The 23,703-nt window shown below is 39.2% G+C and overlaps 1 protein-coding gene across 1 annotated transcript in view; it reads right to left on the bottom strand.

Moving 5' to 3' along the window:
- HADHA (hydroxyacyl-CoA dehydrogenase trifunctional multienzyme complex subunit alpha) overlaps window positions 1-23,703 on the bottom strand; it is a 48,759-nt gene that overhangs the window by 24,722 nt on the left and 334 nt on the right. Inside the window, exons 2-7 of the mRNA XM_003984421.6 lie at window positions 14,901-14,942; window positions 14,737-14,807; window positions 13,292-13,425; window positions 10,047-10,185; window positions 9,000-9,119; window positions 6,362-6,464 (exon numbers count right to left, since the gene is read on the bottom strand). Of these exons, the coding sequence (XP_003984470.2) occupies window positions 6,362-6,464; window positions 9,000-9,119; window positions 10,047-10,185; window positions 13,292-13,425; window positions 14,737-14,807; window positions 14,901-14,942 (609 nt within the window). The remainder of the gene's footprint in view (window positions 1-6,361; window positions 6,465-8,999; window positions 9,120-10,046; window positions 10,186-13,291; window positions 13,426-14,736; window positions 14,808-14,900; window positions 14,943-23,703) is intronic.

Here is a 23,703-nt window from a genome sequence, read left to right as displayed (position 1 = left end):
TGAGCGGGGCCTAGGAAGAAAAACTATTTGGACCATATGATTCAGATCTGATGGGGCATGAAGTGTCAGTGCTAGATAGAGATGCTGTTTGGAGTACAGACACTTAGGAATTTGGAGCAAAGCCCTGCCATTCTCTGTGAATAACTACTGTCCTACTGACAGGTAGCTTCTGGCTTGTTAGCGGGCCTAAGTAGAGACTCAAAGCTTAACCATGGGCCAGCAAATCACCACGTGACCTGAGCTGCCCATCACGAAACGGATGCTGTCTGGCCCACTAAACCATAAAGTTCCGTGTGTGCAACAGTACTCCATTATGGAATGGAAGTGGTATATGGGAAAATGGGCTTGAGGAGACCCTAAAGGCACAAGTTGTATGAAAAGGTGGCCAAAATATCCCTGCTCATTCTCTGTCCCAGTCTGCCCCTAGGGCCTCACAGGGAGTTTCTTAGGACCAGATAGATGACTGGGGAGGAGAAAACTCAGGCCCGGTTTGTCCACAGCTCTGTGTGATATGCCGGCGCCATCTGAAAGTGCACTGCTGCAGTCCCTTTCCAGGACGACGAACCCTGGTCACCAAGGGGGTGCGGGCTGCTACTGCACAATGGGAGTAAGGAAGAGTATGGCTTGACTGTGACAGATCTCTTCGGGGGTCTCTTAGTGCTACAAGGACCTGTAATTAGTTAATGGAAAACTACAACAACTCAATTCACGCAGTACTGCTAGCGGCCCAGACCTTCTAGGAACGAAAGTCACCCTGCTCGGCAAAGAACCATGACCAACTGACGTACTTCCTGGGGGCAAAAGGAATATGGAACGGGAAACAGAAATAGGTAGTTATAAACCCCTGCTATGGCCACATGACTATTTGTGGAAATTGAGGCATCCAGCCCCTGGCCAAAAACCATTAAGTGTGATTTTTCAGGCCCAACCACAGGCAATTAAAAAGGCTTTTACCCAGCAGGCCTCACTGGGAAAGCTGTCCTTCCCACAATCGACTTGGGGCACAGCCAATGCATCACAGACTTTCATGGGACTTGTAGTCAGTAACTCAGGTACCTCTTGCAGGCTATGCTCTTCCATATATTTGCCTTTTTTTTGCCCAAGTGCCTCATTTCTGTCTGTTTGGGACCTCCTCCAATCAGGGTCGTCTTCAGGTGCCTCTGATGAGGCCTCCTTATTGGGGGAAGAAAGAGAAACCTTAAAGATACTTCTACTCTTGAGTCAGTACTTTTCCACTCCTAGCTCTCACCATTTAAAATAGCGAAATCACAACCGAAAAGCACACACACACAAAAAGAGAAGAGCATGGCACTAAACGGGCCATGAAAAGGATACTTGTTGGCTCTAAGAGCTGAAATAAGAACGCAAAATGTTGCCTTGTTTGACTTCAGCTGGAACACATGCACTGGGAGATGTGAAATTTTCACCACTCTGTAGGTGTCTCTTAATGACTGCAAAAGCACCGTAAGTATTATTTTGGGGTCACAACAGATTTTAGTGAGTAGGTAAGTTTACAGATAAGGAACTTGTAAATAATAAGGCTCGACTGTAATCACGACAAAATTAAACCAGAAATCAGTAACAGAAAGATATCTGAAACATCTGCAAATATTTGGAAATTAGGTAACACACTCGCAAATCACACACGGGTCAAAAAAATAATGAGAAATCTGAAAATATTCTGACCTTCATGGAAGTGAGAACATAATATTAAAATACGCAGATAAATAAAGCAATGCGAAGAGGGAAGCCGATCGTTTCAAATGCTTATGTTAGGAAAAAAGGCCTGAAATCAATGATCTAAACTTCTACCTTAAGAAACTAGAAAGAGAACAAATTAAACCCAAAAGCAAGCAGAAATAATGAGATAGCTGAAAACAATAAAACAGCAAACAAACAAAAAACAGAAAAACCAGGGGCACTTGGGTGGCTCAGTTGGTTGAGCGTCTGACTTCGGCTCAGGTCATGATCTCAAGGTCATGATCTTCGTGAGTTTGAGCCCTGCATTGGGCTCTGTGCTGATAGCTTCTGATTCTGTGTCTCCCTCTCTCTCTCTAACCCCTCCTCTGCTCAGCTCTGACTCTCCCTCTCTCAAAAAATAAATAAACATAAAAAAAAAAAGAGAAAAACCAATGAAACTAAAAGCTATTTCTTGATAAATTTCTAGCCAGACTTCTCAAGGAAATAATAGAGAACACACAAATTACCAATATCAGGAATGAAAGAGTATAAACGATATATATCATTACAGAGCATAAAGATATTGAAGGAATAATAATGAAGTATTTTGAACAACTGCACTGTAACAAATTTGGAAAGTTAAATAAAATGGACAAAATATTTTTTTTCCTTTTTTAAAAATTATTTATTTCTTATTTTTTTAAATGTTTTATTTTTGAGAGTGAGACAGAGACAGAGTGTGAGCGCGGTAGGGGCAGAGAGAGAGAGAGAGACAGAGAGAGAGAAAGAGAGACAGAATCCAAAGCAGGCTCCAGGCTCCGAGCTGTCAGCACAGAGCCCAACGCAGGGCTTGAACTCATGAGCCATGACATCATACGCTGAGCCGAAGTCGGACACTTAACTGACTGAGCCACCCAGGCGCCCCGAAAATGGACAAAATCTCTGAGAAACAAACTACTACAGCTCCCACTCAAAAGCAAAACAACTGGAGAACCTTATTCAATAACCCTATATCTATAAAAGAAAGTGAATTTGTATATATAAAAAAAAAAAACAAACCTTCCCAACAAAGAAAACTCCACATCCACCTGACTTCACTGGTGAATTCTATCAAGTAAAGAAGAAATAATACCATTCTACAAATATTTTTCCAGAAAATAGAAAAAATAATTCCAATTCATTTTAGGAAGCCAGCATTATTCTGATACCAACACCAAGCAAAAATATCACAAGAAAATTATCCTTGAGACCATTAGCTCTCATGACCAGACATAAAAGTCCTGTACAAAATGTTATACAAAGGATAATACATTATGACCAAGTGAAGTTTATTTCAGGAATGCAAGTCTGGTTGAATAATCAAAACTCAGTATAACTGATATTACTAACAGACTAAAAAAGACAAAAACCACACAATCATCTTATTAGATGCAGAAAGGCTCAACTGTACTCTGCATTTGACAAAATTCAACATCTATTTTCAGCGAACTATAAAGGGAAATGTCTGTCATCTGATAAAGGGCATATATAAAAAAGCTATAGCTAACACTATACACTCCACAGCATCAGAGTGAATATTCTTCCCCTAAGATAGTACCTGCTTTTACCACCTCTACCCAATACTGTACTATGGATCTTAGCCACTACAGTAAGAAAAAAATAACAAATGCCAACCAGATGGGGAAGGAAAAAGCCAAAATGTCTATGTTTATAGACAACATTATTATTTACATAGAAACTCCTTAGAAGTCTATAGAAAAAGCTACTAGAATAAATTTAGCAAAGTCACAGAATACAAGGTCCATGTACAAAAGTCAATTATATTTATATATACTAGTGATTAGCAATGAGAAATTAAAGTTAAAACAGCATGATGTCCTAAATGTATGAAGCACTAAGGTATAAATTTAACAAAATGTAAGATATATTCAATGAAAAGTGTAGAACACTGCTGAGAGAAATTAAAGACGAACTAAATGAAGTTACACCATACCCATGATGAAAAGACTCAATATTTTAAAGATGTTAATTCTCCTCAAATTGATACAATGATTCAGTGCAATTTCAATCAAAATCCTACCATGTATTTTTGTAGACATGGATGAGAGGATTATAAAATTTGTATGCAAATGCAAAGAAACTAGTATAGGCAAAATAAATTTTGAAAGAGAACCATGATAGAGGGGGTCATACAACCTGATTTCAAGATTTACTAAAACACAATAATGAAGACAGTATGCTATTGGCTTAAGTAAAGACAGTTAGATAACTGGAGACAGGAAATCCAGATACAGACCCAAACACCTGATTTTTGACCAAGGTGTCAAGGTAACTCAAGGGAGAAAGAAGAGTCTTCTCAATAAACTGTGTCAAGAGATTGGATATTCATTTGCAAAAACAAAAAAAAACAAAAAAAACAAACAAAACTCAATCTACCTCATACCATCATAAAGTTAACTTGAAATGGGTCACAGACCAAAATGAAAGAGCTAAACCACAAAACTTCCAGAAGAAAATACAGGAGAAGATCTTTGTGGTCTTGTTAAGAAAAGATTTCTTAGAGGTGCCTGGGTGGCTCAGTTGGTTAAGAGTCTGACTTCACTCAGGTTATGATCTCACGTTTCTTGAGTTTGAGCCCTGCATCTGGCTCTCTGCTGTCAGCACAGAGCCCCCTTTGCACCCCTCTCTCTCTAAAATAAATAAACATTAAAAAAAAAAAGAAAGAAAAAAATTTCTTAGATACAACACCAACAGCATGATCCATGAAAGAAGATCCTGATACAATGGGCTTCCTTCAAAATTAAGAATTTCTGCATTGAGAAATGAAAAGACAAGCTGCAGACAGGGAGAAAATATTTGCAGATCTCACAAAGGACTCGTATCCTAATAAGAAGAACTCCAAAACCTCAATAATAAGAGGGGGCACCTGGGTGGCTCAGTCGGTTAAATGGCTGACTTTGGCTCAGGTTATGATCTCACAGTTCACGAGTTTGAGCCCCGCATCGAGCTCTGTGCTGACAGCTCAGAGCCTGGAGCCTATTTCAGATTCTGTGTCCTGCTCACACTCTGTCTCTCTCTCAAAAATAAATTTAAAAAACATTTAAAAAAAAACCTCAAAAAGAAAAACTCAATCAAAATGGGCAAAACATCTCAACAGACACTTTACCAGAATATATACAGAAGGCATATAAACACATGAAAGAAACTTAATGACTCTGGTCATTAGAGTAATATAAATTAAAACCACAATGAGATATTCCTACACTTCTATTGGAAGGTCTAAAATTAGGGGTGCCTGGTGTCCAACTCTTAATTTCAGTTCAGGTCATGATCTCGTGATTGTGAGACTGAGCCCCGCATTGGGCTCTACACTTAGCTTAAGATACAGTCTCTCTCACTCTGCCCCTCCCCTGCTCATGCTCGCGCTCGCTCTCTCTCTTAAAAAAAAAAAAGAAAAGAAAAGAAAAGAAAAAGCTCTAAAATTAAAAAGACTGACCTTGCAAAGTGGTTGGTAACTAGAACTCTCATACACTGCTGGTAGGAATGCAAAATGGTATAACCACTTTGAGAAAACAGTTCGACGTTTCTTAAAAGCTAAACACACATCTATCATATGATCCAGCCAATGTACGCTTGGGTATTTGTCCAAGAGAAATGAAATATACATCCACGTAAAGACTTGTGGATGAATGTTCACAGCAGCTTTATTTTGAACGGCCCCAAATTGGAAACACTTAATTTCCATCATTTACTGAATGGATAAACAAATTATGGTATACCTATACAATGGCATAACGTTGAGCAATGGGAAGGAATTGTTGATATGTGACAACTCGGATGAATCTCAAAAACATTAGGCTAAATGAGAGAAGACACAAAAAGCTATACACTAAAAACATCCTATTATATGATTGGGGTAGTGTTTACACAGCTATATACACTTGTCAAAACTCAAAGTGTACATTAGAAATTGGTAAATTTATTGTCCAATAAATAACATCTCAATAATGCTGTGTTGTTTTTTTTTTTTAAAGAGAGAAAGTGCACATGCACGGGAGGGAGAGGGGCAGAGAGACAGAGTACCTCAGGCAGGCTCCACCCAGTGTGGAGCCCGACACAAGGCTTGCTCTTATGACCACAACCACGACCACGAGATTATGACCCGAGCTGAAATCAAGAGTTGGATGCTTAACTGACTGAGCCACCCAGGTGTCCCTCAGTAATGCTGATTTTTAAGAAATGCAAGACAGTGACAAACACACAATGTGGAATGGTGGTTTCCTTGGGTCAGAGGAGGAAAAGATGCTGTATGGAGGAAGTGGCACATTGTAGATGTCAACTGCTGTTAATATCCTCAGGTTGTTTCATACATGTTTATTGTAGTATTAAAACAGATGCATAAAACTGAAGGAAGGTTTTTATGAATAATGATACAGGTAATTTAAGAACCAAAAATAATGACTTGATTCAATTCTGTACTCTTGATGTGCAACTTATAAAATAAAATAAGAAGCTGGGGTGATGTTGGAAATGATTTAGTATTAGCTATACTTAGAAAACTTCACTCTTCAGAATGACTCATTTCTTAAGAGTATGAATTTTACTCTAACCAATATTCAAGACATTAACTCTTTAAAAAATAAATTCATAAGGCCCAACTCTGAGGCACGCTACCACTTACCCAGGGGTTCCACCAATTGGTCAACTAGCCCCATTTTCTTTGCTCTGTCTGCACGAATGTTTCTACCAGTCAACATCATGTCAAAAGCAGCAGGCACACCCACCTAACATGCAAGCAAGGATCAGAGTACAGGGGAAAAAATATGAGAGTGACAATTACAGTTTACAATTCATTCAACTGAGCAAATGTTAAAATGAGAAAAATCAAACCAGATTTCTATGCTATCTACCAATCGGTTAATTTTTACACACCAATACACGTTTTAGGTAACTTTGGGATTAGACACCTCCAGTGGAAGCTAAAATGTCTGTATTTCTTCTTTTAATTCAAATGTTAAGATTTCTGTCTTATGAAATAGATAAGGTGGAGAAATAATTTCATGTTTCCTAAAATTCTGCACTTACATATTATGTCATTTATATAATATTTAAAATTCCTTTTTTTTTTTTTAATCTTTATTTTTTAGAAAGAGAGACAGAGCATGAGCAGGGGAGGAACAGAGAGAGAGAGAGAGAGAGAGAGAGAGAGAGAGAGAATCGGAAACAGGCTCCAGGCTCTGAGCTGTCAGCACAGAGCCCAACGTGGGGCTTGAACTCACGAACTGCGAGATCACGACCTGAGCTGAAGCCGGATGCTTAGCTGACTGAGCCACCCACGTGCCCCGATACTTAAAATTCCTTTATTGGAATTAGTGGAGGTTGAGAAACCTGGTAGTTTCGATAATGTCTTCGATAAAGAACTTTAGGCTTAAATGGGTGCCTGGGCGGCTCAGTTGGTTGAATGATCGACTCTTGATTTCAGCTCAGATCACAATCTCACAGTTTAGGGTACTGAGCCTCATGCTGGACTCTGCCCTGACAGCATGGAGCTGCATGAGATTCTCTTCCTCTCTCTCTGCCCTTCCCCTGCTTGTGCACACTTTCTCTCTTTCTTTCAAAATAAATACACTCTTAAAAAAATGTAAAAAGCATTTCAGGCTTAAAAACAAAACTCAGCCAGGGCTTCTTATGCAGTTACTAGAAGAATGGTTTCTAGCAACATACCAATTAAACAACAAAAGAAACTCAGCAGTATTTTCTATACCCATATCAATTCTTTCAATAAATTCTCTTGAAAATTTCAGTAAAGGAATGCACACCTATTATCAGAAAATTAACACCACAAATCTTCCCATTTTTCTGTGCCCAGCTGATATCAACTTCCCCACAAAGAGTATTTCTGCGGAGCCTTGTTTTCACTGAGCAGTCAATGGTGCCCAAAGCTGTAAGGCTCAGCGGGCCCTCAAGTCAGATATTAAGATTGCTCTGCGGCCTCCAGGTCTGATATGCTTCCCTTCTCCTTAAGAATTCAGAAGTCTGGTTGGCTGCTGGTTCTACAGAATACAGCAATGAGATCATCCAAGTCAGGAGAAAGGGCTGCCTCTTATATTTATCATGAAATATGACCCATGGATTTGAAAAACCGGTAAAATGGTACCGTGCACAGAAGAAACAAAGTAAACTGTAAGCTCAAAGGGCACTGGACTGGCTTAGTCGATAGAGCATGCAACTCTTGATTTTGGGGCTGCAAATTTAAACCCCTTCATGGGTATAGACATCACTTAAAAATAAAATCTTAGGCGCCTGGGTGGCTCAGCCAGTTAAGTATCTGACTTCAGCTCAGGTCATGATCTCACAGTTCGTGAGTCTGTTGAGTCCCACATCGGGGTCTTCGCTGTCAGGACAGAGCCCACTTCAGACCTTCTGTCCCCCTCTCTCTTTGCCCCTCCCTGCCTATGCTCTGTCTCTCTCAAAATAAATAAACTTAAAAAAAAAAACCTTAAAAAAAAATCTTTAAAAAGGTAAAAAAAAAAAAAAAGGTAAAAAGGTAAAAATTAAATAAAATCTTTATAAAACTGTAAGTTCCAGAAAGACAAACATATATCTTATTTATCTTTATACTTCCTCAGAGACTAACAAAGAACCTTGATCAAATAAATAAATAATTTAAAAAATTTTTTTTAAGTTTTAAAAATGTTATTATTTATTTATTTTGAGAGAGAGCACGTGCATAAGCAGGGGAGGGGCAGAGAGAGGGAGAGAGAGAATCTCAAGCAAGCCTGATGCGGGTTCAATCCCGTGAACTGTGAAATTATGACCTGAGCCAAAATCAAGAGTTGGATGCTGAACCGACTGAGTCAGCCAGGTGCCCCCTTGATCAATCATTTTGATCAAGGAATTAAAAAAATAAAAAGTGGAATTGAAAAACTAAACACCAGGAATAAAATTTGTGATTTTTTTTAAAGTTTATTTGTGCACACATACACACAAGTGGGGAAGGGGCAGAGAGAAGGGGTTGGGGCAGAGAGAGGGAGAGAGAGACTCCCAAGCAGGTTCTGCATTGTCAGTGCAAAGCCCGACATGGGGCATTGAACTCACGAACCAGGAAATCATGACCTGAGCCAAAGCTGGATGCTCAACTGACTGAGCCACCCAGGTGCCCCTAAAATTTGTTGTGGATCCTATACACTCGTATTTTATTTTGGTTCTAAATTCTACAATGAATACCCATGTTGTGCCTTTTGTACCAGAGGAAATAGATCTAAAGGGGCCTATAGGTAATGAGGTTCTAAAGATCACAAGGGGACTTATATACTCACCATTTTGGGCAGCCTTTGTGTGCCTCCTGCTCCTGGTAAGATCCCCAGCAAGACTTCAGGGCTACCTAATACTGTTTTCCTATCTTTTGTGGCTATTCTGTATTGGCAGGAAATGGCAAGCTTCAAACAAATGAAAGAAAATCAGAATGTTAGAAAATGTAAATTTATAAAACCTTAGGTTATGTGAGGGTCTAAAGATTACTTAATGCAGGAATGTGCCCACAGAATAAATGGAAATTCACTAGGCTGGCATTTGATGCTTTCTATAATTTCTCTTTCTAGCCTTATTTCATACTTTCCCCTTAATTTATTAACCTTTTTGGGGGGGTTGTGGATCTCCCTAAAAATCTGCTGAAAGCTATGGAAGCTCTCAATAGAAAAGTGCACACACCATGTCCATTGCATGCCAAGTTAAGAAGGCCTGTACCATCTAGAGACCCTCCTTTTCAATCAAGCAGGCCTACTTATGATGTCCTAATAGGTTTTGCTTGCCTTTGTCTTTGCTCATACCATACCCATAGGTGGAATGATTTTGTCTTTTAGGACCAGGCATATGTTTCCTTAATTAATATATATCAAAGTGTTTATCGCGAAGCTCAGCATGTGATAAATGCTCAATAAATGTTATTTTATTTTTCCCTCTCTTTTCCTACATGCTCCAGTCTAGTAAGCATCTCTTCTCAGATCTGACATTATTCACCATCTTTACTATTTACAAAGCACTTACGCACATATTATGCTCTGTGTGTCTCATCTAGACTTCAGTAGCTCAACAGCATGAATCACACTTCTGAATCTTTGCCCTGCAAACCTGAACCAGGTTTTTGGAATTGAAAGAGACCTTAGAGATCTAGTTCAAAACTTCTAAACTTATAAAAATGAATACATCACACTTTGGTTTACTTGCTCTGTGCCATGAGGATGACTAAAAAGCTGATTCTCCTCCAAGAACTTTTTGCAGACAAAAGAGTAGCCTACAGGTTGGCAGCTTGTAATTCCCACCAACGTGCTCAACAGTGTCTCAAAGACTTTGGAATAACTCTATACCTCAAGTCCTCCTCCTAAGCAGGATCCACTGATGGCAGCCACAATAGGCTTTGTGGACTTCTCAAGTTTCTCAAACATTCTCTGGCCTTCCTGCGATACCTGCGTTACCTCTTCCGCGCTCTTACAAGAGGCTAACATGCTGCAGCAAACAAGAAAGCAGAGAAAAGAAACAAAGATGAAATTATACCCTACTTTGGTTCAATATGTCATCCACTGTATCCTTACCCTATCGTATGTCAATACTTGATAGTGAATCTTCAAATACTCAGAAGTTTAAGAATGGTTTTGCCTCAGATAACACTAATATCAGCTACAATCATCTCTCCATAAAGAATGTTAGATTTCCGGTTCCAGAGAACACAAAACATGTTGCAAAATTTTATTTTCTATTAAAAAAATCATTAGATTACAAAACTCTGTACATGAGAAAAATCATCTTCTGGTAAATATTTTCCTATCACATTAAACATGTTCACTATAAGTAACCCTCAGATTGAAAGCTAATCAAAATGACAGTGGAAAAAAAACACTTTCAAGTTGTTTTTAGATCTCCTAATGATTAAAAAAGATTCACCACACTAATGTTGCATTCAATGTCCTTTCATTTCAGTTTGTTTCACTTGTTATTTTGGTCTTGAAAACATTTAAACTGTGAATTTTGTATTTTTGGTCAAAGATAACAAGTTTTTGTCATTTTATATACTGGGAGCTGCTCAGCTAGCTTCACAGAAGCTGCAAGTATTCTCCCATGGATACAGAAAGCTACAGCCAGGTAGCTTAGTGAGACATCCGTGTCTTTTTTTTTTTTTTCAATGTTTTTATTTATTTTTGAGACAGAAAGAGAGCATGAGCAGGGGAGGGGCAGAGAGAGAGGGACACGCAGAATCTGAAACAGGCTCCAGGCTCTGAGCTGTCAGCACAGGGCCTGACGTGGGGCTCGAACTCCCAGACTATGAAATCATGACCTGAGCTGAAGTCGGAAGCTTAACTGACTGAGCCACCTAGGCGCCCTGAGACATCAGTGTCTTGCTAGGCTCAAATAACTGAGCTAGAATAAAAAGCACTTGATAACAGATAATTTTGCTTTTTCTAAGAAATACACATTAAATATAAATTCTTAATTACTATGCACAAACAAAAAGAGTACACAATGTGGAGCAAGGTTTGAAACTATACAGACACCTTAGGTACAAATTACTCAGCCTATAATGCTGGCTATCGTTGTATAAGGTACAAAGAATAATATAACAAATACTCATATTTAAAAAATTTTTTTTTTCAACGTTTATTTATTTTTGGGACAGAGAGAGACAGAGCATGAACAGGGGAGGGGCAGAGAGAGAGGGAGACACAGAATCGGAAACAGGCTCCAGGCTCCGAGCCATCAGCCCAGAGCCTGACGCGGGGCTCGAACTCACTGACCGCGAGATCGTGACCTGGCTGAAGTCGGACGCTTAACCAACTGCGCCACCCAGGCGCCCCACAAATACTCATATTTTGACAGAATTAACAACTGTTAACATTTTAAGCCATTAAACTAACACTAAGCATCTCACCTGCTTATAAATGCTTTAAAAAAATTTTTTTAAAAAATTTTTTTTAACATTTATTGATTTTTGAGACAGAGAGACAGAGCATGAATGGGGGAGGGGCAGAGAGAGAGGGAGACACAGAATCGGAAGCAGGCTCCAGGCTCTGAGCTGTCAGCCCAGAGCCTGATGCAGGGCTCGAACTCACAGACCGTGAGATCGTGACCTGAGCTGAAGTCGGCCGCTTAACCGACTGAGCCACCCAGGCACCCCTAAAATTTTTTTTTTAATATTTATTTTTGAGAGACAGACAGAGTGCGAGCAGGAAAGGGGCAGAGAGAGAGGGAGACACAGAATCCGAAGCAGGCTCCAGGCTCTGAGCTGTCAGCACAGAGCCCGATGCGGGCTCGAACTCACACACTGTGAGATCATGACATGAGCCAAAGTCGGACGCTTAACCGACTGAGTACCCAGGCGCCCGTTTTTAAAAAAAAAAATTTTTTAATGTTTATTTTTGAGAGACAGAGTCCTTATAAATGCTTTAAAGAACTGTAAACAAATTATATATGCATAAATCTTACCATTAAAAAATAACAAAATATTAGCTGCATCACTAAAGTTCAGTCTGACAAACTCAAGTTTTTAACAGTCAGTTCATTTACCCTGAAACAACCATTTTCGAATGTTTGCAGTGTATCCTTCCAGACCAACGACACATTTGTATCCATAAATAACATAAGACATTTTATGTGTGATTTTAAAATGTTTACATAAAGTAGGGTGCCTGGGTGGCTCAGTCGGTTAAGCTTCCAACTCTTGATTTTAGCTCAGGCCATGATCTCCACGGTTCATTGAGTTCGAGCCCTGCGTCAGGCTCTGCACTGTCAGTGCCTGGGATTCTCTCTCTCAAAATAAATAAACTTAAGAAAAAATATTAAAATGTTTACATAAACTACATACTGTATAGAACATTCTACAACTTGCTTTTTTTTTTAAACTTAACATTATGTCTTTAAGTTCTAACATTATGTTGTGGATCTAGTTAATTCCTTTGAATCATTTTGTAGTATTTTATCATGTGAAAATACCACAGTTTATTTATCCACTTCCCTACAGACTGACACTTAATTGCTTTAAATTCTTCATTATTTTAACTACACAGGGCTGAACATCCTCATAAATGGGTCCTTAAAAAAAAAGGGTGGGATTTCTCTAGCATGTATAGCTAGAAGAACATCACTGAATTGTATGATACGTGCATTTTCAATTTTATTAAATGCTGCCAAAATGTTTTCCAAAGTTGCTGTACCAACTGGCATTCCTACTAGTAATATATTAACTGTCTCATTTCTCCAAGTCCTTGTTAACATGGTATTTTCAAACTTTTAAATATTTAATGGTCTGTCGGGTTTAAAAAAAAAAAAAGAGGGGCACCACATTGTTAGCTTAATTTTATAGTATTTTTTTATTCTACTCAAATATTTTTCTTAGAACTCCTTTCAACTTCTTTAAGGAAAGGTTAGTCTTACATGGTTTAAGCAACAAGCCCCCCCCCTTTTTTTTTTAACCAACTTTAACACATTTGTGTAAATAATTTTTAAAAAGAAAACTTTCAGAGAATTTACTTCTGTCTTCTTTTAAATGGAGGAATGATTAGGCCTAAGAAACATACTAGTAGCCAAGATCAAAGGTGACTTCAAATTTCTGAAAACTTACTTGATGTCAGCACCTGCAATAAAGCAGCCTGGCTTTGATGAGATAAGGACGGCACTTCTGATTTGATCATTAGCCCAGATTTCATTCATTACTTCTACGAACTCTGATTGCAGTTCTCTGCTCAGTGTATTTACCTGCCAAAGGGAAATACATATAAATCTAAGGGTTTAGATCTGAAGCACCAGATGTGCAAATCACCATGAAATGCTATTTTGATCATAGGAAATTTGTTTATCCAGCAGAAATATATTGTTAGAAGCAAGAGAGGCAGGGGGAAAAAATCTAAACCCAGTAGTTTTCTATTCAGCTTTGGCCAACCATAAGCACCCTCCCTTTAAAAATAGATCTACTCAAAGAAGGAACTACTTCTTTGGAAGTAGTTTGGATGGAACTACTCAAAGAAGGGTCACATTCCTAAAGAGTTCAAAACATATGCAGGCTACAAATAAGTCTACGGAATTTGTTGGTATGGAAAAGTTTGTATAACATTAAGAATAAAAGAACTCAAAATTAGACCTATAGTATGATTTTACTTTGTAAATATTATTTGTTGAAACTAGATTAAATGTTAAAAGTGGTTATCTTTGGGTCTGTAGTACGAATGATTTGTTATTTTCTTCTTTATAGCTTTAAAACTTCCCACTGTAGGCATGTGTTGTTTTGTGTTCAGAAAAAATGCTCAACTTAGAAAATTCGGAAAAAATAGCTTAAGTTTGAATCATTGGTCAGTGGGCACCAAAATTTACTCTAGTGAGGAAGACTGGCTCTTGTTTTCCTTAATTTGTGATAGTTGTTAACTGCCTCCATCTAGGTACTGCTGTTCCCTCTAGACCTCTAATAACAAAACTTGACACCCATTTTAGGTGGGGGAAAAGCATGAGCTTCTGCAACAGAGGTCTTCTTGGCAAAGACTGGATTAATGCTTTGTTGAAGTTGCCAAAAACAAATGAAGCTCCACTTGGAACAGAACTTGACTTCCAACATGTGAACTGCACTGTCATTCCAGTTCCTCAGGAATCTTAACACCCACATTTAACCCAGGCAATTTTCTATGAATAATGACTACAGCGGGCAGGTAATGAAGAAAGCCTGTTTAACAGTCTGGTAGTTAAGATGGATAGGTGAGTTCTGACTCTTATAAACAGAGCGTGCGCTTTGGTTCTTATCTAGTAAATCACCTCCATATTCTACACAGTAACAGAAGGCTAATTTCACTAATCCTTGATGTTAACCTGACACTTAAGGTCAACTAGAAGGAATTCTTAGTCAAGGACCTCTGCTCCAGAAAACTGTATTCCTTTGAGCAATTTGTCAAACTAACTATTACAACTACAAATTCATATAAGATTACTGTCAGACTGGTGGATTTCTCTTTCTTTCTTATTTAGCACTGGATTCATGAATGTAGTTAGTAGACATAGACTGCAGCAAGTTAAATTAGGTACCTTTGAATTGGGTGAGTTAATTCGAACAACAGCCACATCCCCTTTGACTCCATAGTTAATATGGGTTCTGGCTAAAAAGAGAAGGATAATTTAGTCGTAAACATGTTTATTGCTAAACAAATCTAAAAAGCAACGTAAGCATGTCGACAAGAAATTAAACTTACTTAGCAAAGCAGAGGATGCTGAAAAGTTGCGGCAGGTATAACCTGCAAGAAAAAGGTATTCAAATTTAATTACTATTTTGATTCAAATTCAATTACAAAATTAAGAGTTTCTGTAGTACCTGCTAAATATAACAAAGCTGGAATTTATAACCACAAAAAACCAAAATGAGATTAATGTATTCTGGGCCACGATTGTGACTACTACCATACCTTTTTCATTTTAATTATCAGCTTATAAAATTATTTAGATATTAAATGTGGTAGGTAGAAGAATCCCCCCTCAAAGATGTCCAGGTCCCTGGGGCACCTGGGTGGCTCGGTCAGTTAAGCATCCAACTTCTGCTCAGGGCACGATCTCATGGTTCACGAGTTCGAGCCCCACATTGGGCTCTCTGTTGTCAGTGCACAGCCCACTTCCGATCTCTCTCTGCCCCTTCCTCGTTTGCGTGCGTGTTCCCTCTCTCTCTTGCTCAAAAATAAATAAACATTAAAAAAAAAAGATGTCCAGGTCCCAGAAACTGTAAATATGTTAGGTTATACGGCAAAGGAAATCATGGGTACGAATGGAATTAAAATTGACCCAAACATAGGGAGAGTAGCCCGGATTATCCAGACGGGCCCGATGTAATCGCAAAGAAGAGACAGTCAAAGAATACCAGATAGATGGCAACATGAGAACTTAGCCCTACTTTGCGGGCTTTGAAGAAGTCAAGGAATACAGGTGGCCTTGGAAGCTAGGAAAGACAAGGAAATGACTTCTCCAGAATGAACATAGAGCATCCTGAATGAACACAGCCCTGGCAACACCTCTGATTTTAGCCCAATGAGACTCGTTTCTGACATACATAATAAATTTGTACTGCTTCAGACACTGAATTTGTGGGAATCTGTTAGAGCAGCAATAGGAAAGAATTCCAAGTAGGCTCCATGCACAGCACGGAGCCTGACACGGGGCTAGATCCCATGATCCTGGGATCATGACCTGAGCCGAAATCAAGAGTTGGATGCTCAACTGACTAAGCCACCTGGGCACCCCACATCCTCTTGTATTTTTATGGAGAAATGATCCAAAGTAAAATTATATAGAATGGAATATTAGCCCTAAAAAAGAATGAAATCTTGCCATCTGCAACCATACGGTTGGAGCCAGAGAGTACTATGCTAAGCAAAATAAGTCAGAGAAAGACAAATACTGCATGATTTCACTCATATGTGGGATTTAACAAACGAAACAAATGAGCAAAGGGAAAAAAAGAGAGAGGCAAATTCTTAATTACAGAGAACTGATGGTTACCAAAAGGGGGTAAGTGGGAGAATGGGTTAAATAGGTAATGGGGATTAAGGAATGTACTTGTGATGAGCACCGGGTGATGTATGGAAGTGCTGAATCACTATATTGTACACCTGAAACTAATATTACACTGTATGTTAGCTAAACTCAAATAAGTTAAAATAAAAATAAAATAAGAAAATAAACTCAAAATTCAAGTAAAAACTTTAAAAAAAAAGTGAAATCAACAGGCACTAGTGGCCATTTATGGAATAGTCCAGTCATACTCTTAAGAATTTCCAACTGAACAGGTCCATATTGCACTCCACCAAGGATATTCCTACCCTGGGGATGACACAGACCAGCTCCTCTTCTCCCTTTTTCCTAGTCACTTCACTACTTCACGCTCTCCTGCATAACACTGATGAGATGACATACTGAGCACAAGTCATCATGAGAGGAGTCCCGACAGGGGGTCTTTCAAACTGGACTACAGATCGAAAGTAAGGAACACTGGGAAATTCCTACGCAAAAATTCAGTTTGTTCTGGGCATTACTCTACGTCCTTTCTAGCATTGAAGAGTCACCTTTGCCCCGCTCTCATACAAACGTCTTGCTCTAAGCAGTAACCAAGCTATTCTGGAGGCCAGCACTGGGTCCATATCTGTTAATTACAACTTCCAAACTTCTTTAAAAACACCTTGCTCTTTCTTCCTTTCTCTTTCATATTCATGCTGCACTTCAGACCACATGTCACTTCAAACCATATTAAACCACTTCAAACTACGCCTCTTTAATTGCTTACTCCTCCCTACCCACATGTTCCAAACCTTGTCCAATATCTTAAGAAGTTTTCTCTTTAGCTCTAAAAATAAAAAAATCATCCCTTAATAATTATTAACCATAATAGCAGTACACAGGAAACACATGTATCCAGGAAAAGGCGTAAGTTTTAAAGTAATATCAAATACAATAAAGAATTAGTGCTTTATTATTTTTTAAATGTTTATTTTTCAGAGAGAGAGAGAACATGAACGAGGGAGGGGCAGAGAGAGGGAGACACAGAATCCGAAGCAGGCTTCAGGCTCTGAGCTGTCAGCACAGAGCCCGATTCTGGGAGCTGTGAGATCATGACCTGAGCTTAAGTAGGATGCTTAACTGACTGAGCTATGCAGGTGCCCCAAGAATTGGTACTTTAATAATATCCAGTGGCTCCTTCATGTATCCCTCTGTGCTAGCTTTCCCTCAGTATTTATTTCCTTCTTTTTAAAATAACTTACGTACATTTACCTTTATCAATTCATACACTAAATATTACTAAATTTAATTTCTTTCCTTTTATATATTTTTTCACGATAAGTGCACTCTTTAATCCCTATCACCTATTTCACCCATCCCTTCTACCATCTCCCCTCTGGTAACCATCAGTTTGTTTTCTATAGTTACGAGTCTGTTTCTTGGTTTGTCGCTTTTTTCTTTTGGTTGTTTGTTCTTTTTTAACTAAAAAAATTTTTTTAGATGTTTATTTATTTTTGAGAGAGAGCACAAGCAGGGGAGGGGCAGAGAGACAGGGAGACACAGAATCTGAAGCAGGCTCCAGGCTCCGAGCTGTCAGCACAGAGCCTGACACGGGGCTCAAACCCACAAACTATGAGTCATAACCTGAGCTGAAGTCGGCACACTTAACCAACTGGGCCACCCAGGCGCCCATTTGTTCTGTTCCCTAAATTCCACATGAGTGAGTTCATAAGGTGTCTTTCTCTGACTTATTTCACTTAGCATTATACTCTCTAGCACTACTCACGTTATTGCAAGTGGTTAAGATTTTATTCTTTACAGTTGAATAATATTCCATCATTATTTCATTCTTAGTTACTAGTATTAAAACTTTTTTTTATGTCTAATTTTCAGTGAAACCATACTGCATTTGGACTACATTAGGGGCTATATAATATAGTCTTGGAATCCACAAGCATAATTAAAGAGAGTGTGGAGTGCCCTCCTAACTTAGGAGTGCATTAAAAAAAAAAAAAAAGGTTGGGGCACCTGGGTGGCTCAGCTGAGCCTCCAACTTCGGCTCAGGTCTTGATCTCTCAGTTTGAGAGTTCGAGCCCCACATCGGGCTCACTGCTGTCAGCCTGTCAGGGCAGAGCTTGCTTGGGATCCTGTCCTCCTCTCTCTGCCCCTCCCCAACTTGTGCTCTCCAAAAAAAAAAAAAAAAAAAAAAAAAAAGAATACTACCATGACATAAAATGACCAACACGGTTTAATTTTATTGTTCATTACCTTTGATTATCACTGCATGCTAAGGCAGTCTTAGACTCTTGAGATCCCTCAAAATCTAAGCCGGATAAAGGTAAGGGATTTGGAGAACGAGAGAGTAGTCACAGAGAAAGACATATGGTCACAGGCTGGTGGAAAGGTTCAGCTGCTGAGAGGTTACTAGGGATTTTAACCTTTTTTTTTTTTAAACTTTGAGAGAGAGAAAGAGAACATGATTGGAGGAGAGGCAAAGAGAGAATCCCAATCAGGCTCTGTGCTGTTAGCACAGATCCCAACATGGGGCTTATGTTGAGGGTGGTCTATATCTGACAAGGAGGCGGGGACCCTTCTGGATTAGGGAACTAATACACATGGCGAAAGCAGGACCCAAGAGACAATGCACCATATCTAGCTCGACTGGGATTCCCACAGCAGTATTGAGAAGTGATTCCAGGCATTAGAATCAGCTGGGGAGGCTCAAATATACTCACAGATGTCTGGGCGACATACAACCTAGAACCACAGGATCAGAATTTAAGGGGGCTGGGCCTCAGAATCTGCAGTTTTTAGAAAGGAGACTGAAACAGCAAACAAGTGGGCATGTGGGAGCCACTGATTTGGAGAACCCACTGATGGTGCAGTGGATTAGGAGAGGGACCGTCGCGGTAGCCAAGCCTCTTGCTTCCTCTTTCTTTCCCTCTATCCTGCAGTTCTTTAAGGGAGAGGAAGAGAAAGCGCAGAAAATAGCAGCTTTACACTGGTCTGAAAGGCAAGCAACATGTTAAAGAAAACTGTGTGGATGACACAAGCACCAGAGTCAGGTGATCTTTGGCTCTGTCTGCATTTTTCCTTTAATCAATCCAAATCAGCAAAGACAAAGGACCTGAGTTAAAAGACTTGGGTTCAAACATCAAGTTTATCATTTACTAGCTGTATGAACAAGTCTCTTAGAGCATTTTGGCATTCTTATAAAGATAGAAGTGGGGCTCCAGAGCCTGGAGCCTGTTTCCGATTCTGTGTCTCCCTCTCTCTCTGCCCATCCCCCGCTCATGCTCTGTCTCTCTCTGTCCCAAAAATAAATAAACGTTGAAAAAAAAATTAAAAAAAAAAAGATAGAAGTAAAAGTGATACAATAATTATAAACGTATCTGTAAGTCACAGGGCTACAACCAAATAAATTAAGATAGGAGAAGCCAGCCAGCCATCTCCTTAACCCCCATGCCTCTACCTCACTAATGATATACTTCCCTTCTCTGCTTTCCCATCTTTTAAAATCTGTACCATCTGTATTTACCAGTCTTCTTTCTTTATGTTTTGTATCATGGCCCCAACCTTTTCCACAAGGCGTTATCAAGAGATTCCATCTGTAATGATCTTTCTCTCCCCCGCCAATTTTGACCCTTATTATTTACTACTTTGTTCTTTAATCACTGCATTCCCCCAACTAAAGAGTATGCTCTTCCAACATCATCTCACAATCATTCATTGATTCAGCAACACCAAAAAATCACTGTGGTCTGCCATGCACTGTTCTAGGCACTTGGACTGAACAAAAAGATAAAAATCCTGGTCTTTGTGGTGCTTATATTCTACAGCAGCAGGGGATTATATATATCAGGAAGAATATCATAGGAAGAATCAGTTTCTCCTCAGTAGAGATAAATGAAGAAGTGAAAATAGGTCTGGCATAAAAAGAACTTTGCCCGTAGGGTGGAAATTCCAGTGGGAGGGGAACAGGGAATAGAACAGGGTAGAGTGGATGAGAGTGGGGATGGACTGACTAGGAATGCAGGGTGGGAGGGACGGGGTGGAAAAACAGCCGAAAAACAAGAAACATAAATATATGTAAAAAAAGTAAGTTAGGAGATAAGTGCTAAGCAAAAAGAAAATAGAGCAGGTGCCAGGGCTCGGGCATGGGTTGCATTTTTAAAGACCAACTATTTGAGACAACAGGTTGGTGCTCATTAGCTTATGGATCAAACCATTTTTTAATGTTTTAAAATGTTTATTTATTCTTGAGGGAGAGGGAGAGACAGAGTGTGAGTGGGGGAGGGGCAGAGAGAGAGGGAGACAGATTCTGAAGCAGGCTCCAGGCTCTGAGCTGTCAGCACAGAGCCAGACTCAGGGCTTGCCGCGAGATCATGACCTGAGCTGAACTCGGACGCTTAATGGACTGAGCCACCCAGGCGCCCCATGGGTCAAACCATTTTGAACTCTTACCACTAATCTGCCTGTGCTGCACACGCACCCATATACATATACACAAAACACCTCCTCCAAATCAATAAAGACAAAAAACGAAGGGGAAAATAAGGGTACAAACATATCTTGAAACGAATTCAAGCCATAGTAGAGACAAAAAAAAAAAAAAAAGAACCAAGAGAAAATAAGTGTATAAATGTATCTTGAATTCAAACCACAGGCAACTAAATTAAGTTGGTAGCCACAAGGTAGCTTTGCTTTTGGAATCTAGCCGTATCCATTACCAAATCTGGACAGCTTACTCCATAGCAGCTAGGTGAACTTTAGCCTATATCAACTGTGCCAGCAAAAGAGATAAGCCTTTGTCCTACTTCTTAATCATCCCAATAACTTAACTCAAAAGATACCTACAAGACCTAAAACTACAGCAGTGGAGAGAGTTGGATTACAAGGACACAAATTTCAATACAAAAATGTTACTTGGGTTATACAATCAAAAGCTTTTCTCAATATTCAACCCTGGGGGAAGACATAGGATTAAGGAAGTGAATCAAATTTGTTTATTTATTTATTTTTTAAATGTTTATTTATTTTAGAGAGAGAGCGCGTGAGTGAGCAAGCAGAGGAGGAGTAGAGAGAGAGTGAGACACAGAATCGGAAGCAGGCTGCAGGCTCTGAGCTGTTAGCACGGGGCCTGACACTAGGCTCAAACTCTCTAACCACGAGATCATGACCTGAGCCAAAGTCCGACACTTAACCAACTGAGCCACCAGGCACCCCGGGAAGTGAGTCAAATTTAAATACACATCTTCTACTATGGTATTTGCCTCTAATTCATTTCCTGTGAAATTATTTTACCACTTACATATTAGAAATCGAGACTGAGGGGCGCCTGGGTGGCTCAGTCGGTTAAGCGGCCGACTTTGGCTCAGGTCATGATCTCACGGTTTGTGAGTTCGAGCCCCGCGTCGGGCTCTGTGCTGACAGCTCAGAGCCTGGAGCCTGTTTCAGATTCTGTGTCTCCCTCTCTCTGACCCTCCCCCGTTCATGCTTTGTCTCTGTCTCAAAAATAAATAAACGTTAAAAAAAAAAAAAAAAAAAGAAATCGAGACTGAGGAGTAGGAATTAAATAAAATATCTTGGTCAAGTTGTGGCTTTCATTTCACAGTCATATTCATAATTACAGAATTTGTGGAGGAGGAATGGGTTAGAACTTTGAGGATTAGAAATCAGTTTCAAGAAAATTTACCCATCCACCAGTAAATGTTATAATCTCATTAAACATTTGTTAATGACCATGGCACAGACTTTCATTTAGACTCAGTATTATGTTGAGTCTAAATGGCAATCCAGGTCGCAGGCAATTTTGAATTCACTTTCTAGACATGTTTTCAAAATTCCTAAGTTGCTATTCAAAGGGGGTAATAACTATAATAAGCCACATTTTCTTATTGGTGAAAACAATGCAAAATATATAAACATTTATATGGGTATATATATTTCTATACAAAAAATATAGAAAAGTTAAGCTTGTCCTTTATTCTCAGATATACAGAATCATAGTTCTTTAGGGCAGGAAAGAGTTAATAGCAGCATGTACTGAGAATTAGTGAAAAATTGCTTTTAACCTAAAATAACTCCTTTGAAGTTCTCAAAAGTATTACTCCCCATTTCACAAATGAGAAAACAGACATAGAAATTAATTGTCCCAGGTCACTAAAGAATAAAAGGCAGAGCCAGATTCAAGCCTAAAAGACTCCAAATTTAAATGCTTTGAATTGTTCTTTCATGGTATTTCTAATGTCTAAGAAAATCCAAAAGTCTCATTCATTTCACAGGTGAGGAAAATAAAGCTCGGTTACACTAACATATTTGTTCAAAGTTACACAGCTAGTTAGTGACCAGAAATCACACGACCTGACCACCACCTCAGTGTTACACAAGCTGCTAATCCATAAGAAGTACCTTAAAACCAATGAGGAAGCTAGTTCAAACATACATATTTGATTTCCAGAAAGCCTTAAGCCACAAATGTGGAAAAGAAAACAAGACAAAACTGTAAGGTAACATGTCCAAATGCTAACAATTACTGTATGTATTAAGAGAACGGGTGACTCTTTTTTCTTAACCCTTCCCCAAACTTTACATTTCAATTTTTTGTAATATAATGATTGGTATATACACACACAGCAGTCCGGGGGAGACTAAAATCACACGTTGAAATAAGAAGGCAGAAAAAGACTGACTCATCCAAAATTAATCCCTTACAGCAGACCCCCGCTACGTCTACAAAAAGCATACTATTTCGGTGGTCCAGGAGGAAGGCATATTACGAGTTAAAATTCAAACTAGCCGGTATTAAGTGTAACATGCAATAAAAAGTCACTTTTCACCTTACAGATTTGAGATGGGAGGAAAATGCTTGATTTTCCCTAGGCACCCACTTTAACCCTTTCACTGCCAGTCTGAAAAGAAAAAAAGATAATATAGCTAACGCAAGCCTAACTGGGTACCATCAGAAACAAAATTAGAACAGTTCTTAAAATTATCTAACATTTTATTCCTTAAGGTACAGGTATCTTATTTTTTCGACACTCCGCCCCCAGTGTGTCCACAGGCAGGACAGTAGTATTTGAGTATTTTTTAAAAAAACGTTTCTTCTGGTAAACTGCAGAACCTTCCCTTGAAATTTAACATACTATACATTCACACCGGGATTATTGGAACTGCAAGAGTCGAGCTCTCTATTGAAACGTGGTAATAGGCACACCAAAAAAAAGGTTTTGTGGGAAAGCAGCGGGGCGTGGCAGTAATTTGCAAAGCTGGTTAATACCACCTAAGAAGCTTTTAAGACAGCTCTTGTTAAGAGTAAGGTGCGGTGGGGCCACAAACATGTGACGGATTTGGATTGCCCCAGTCCTCCTGGAACTCCTGATCTAGAAGGGCCAGGTCCGAGGCCATCGTAAAAGAAAAGAAGATGGGCATGAGGACAGAAATGCCACGAGAATTGCGGAAGGTGCCAGACCCGGGAGACAGGACTCAGAAACGTTAGGGGTTACGGAGCCTGAA

The sequence above is a fragment of the Felis catus genome, chromosome A3 (genome assembly GCF_018350175.1).
Source record: "Felis catus isolate Fca126 chromosome A3, F.catus_Fca126_mat1.0, whole genome shotgun sequence".
Lineage (NCBI taxonomy): Eukaryota > Metazoa > Chordata > Mammalia > Carnivora > Felidae > Felis > Felis catus.
This window is presented reverse-complemented; position numbering and strand designations above follow the sequence as displayed.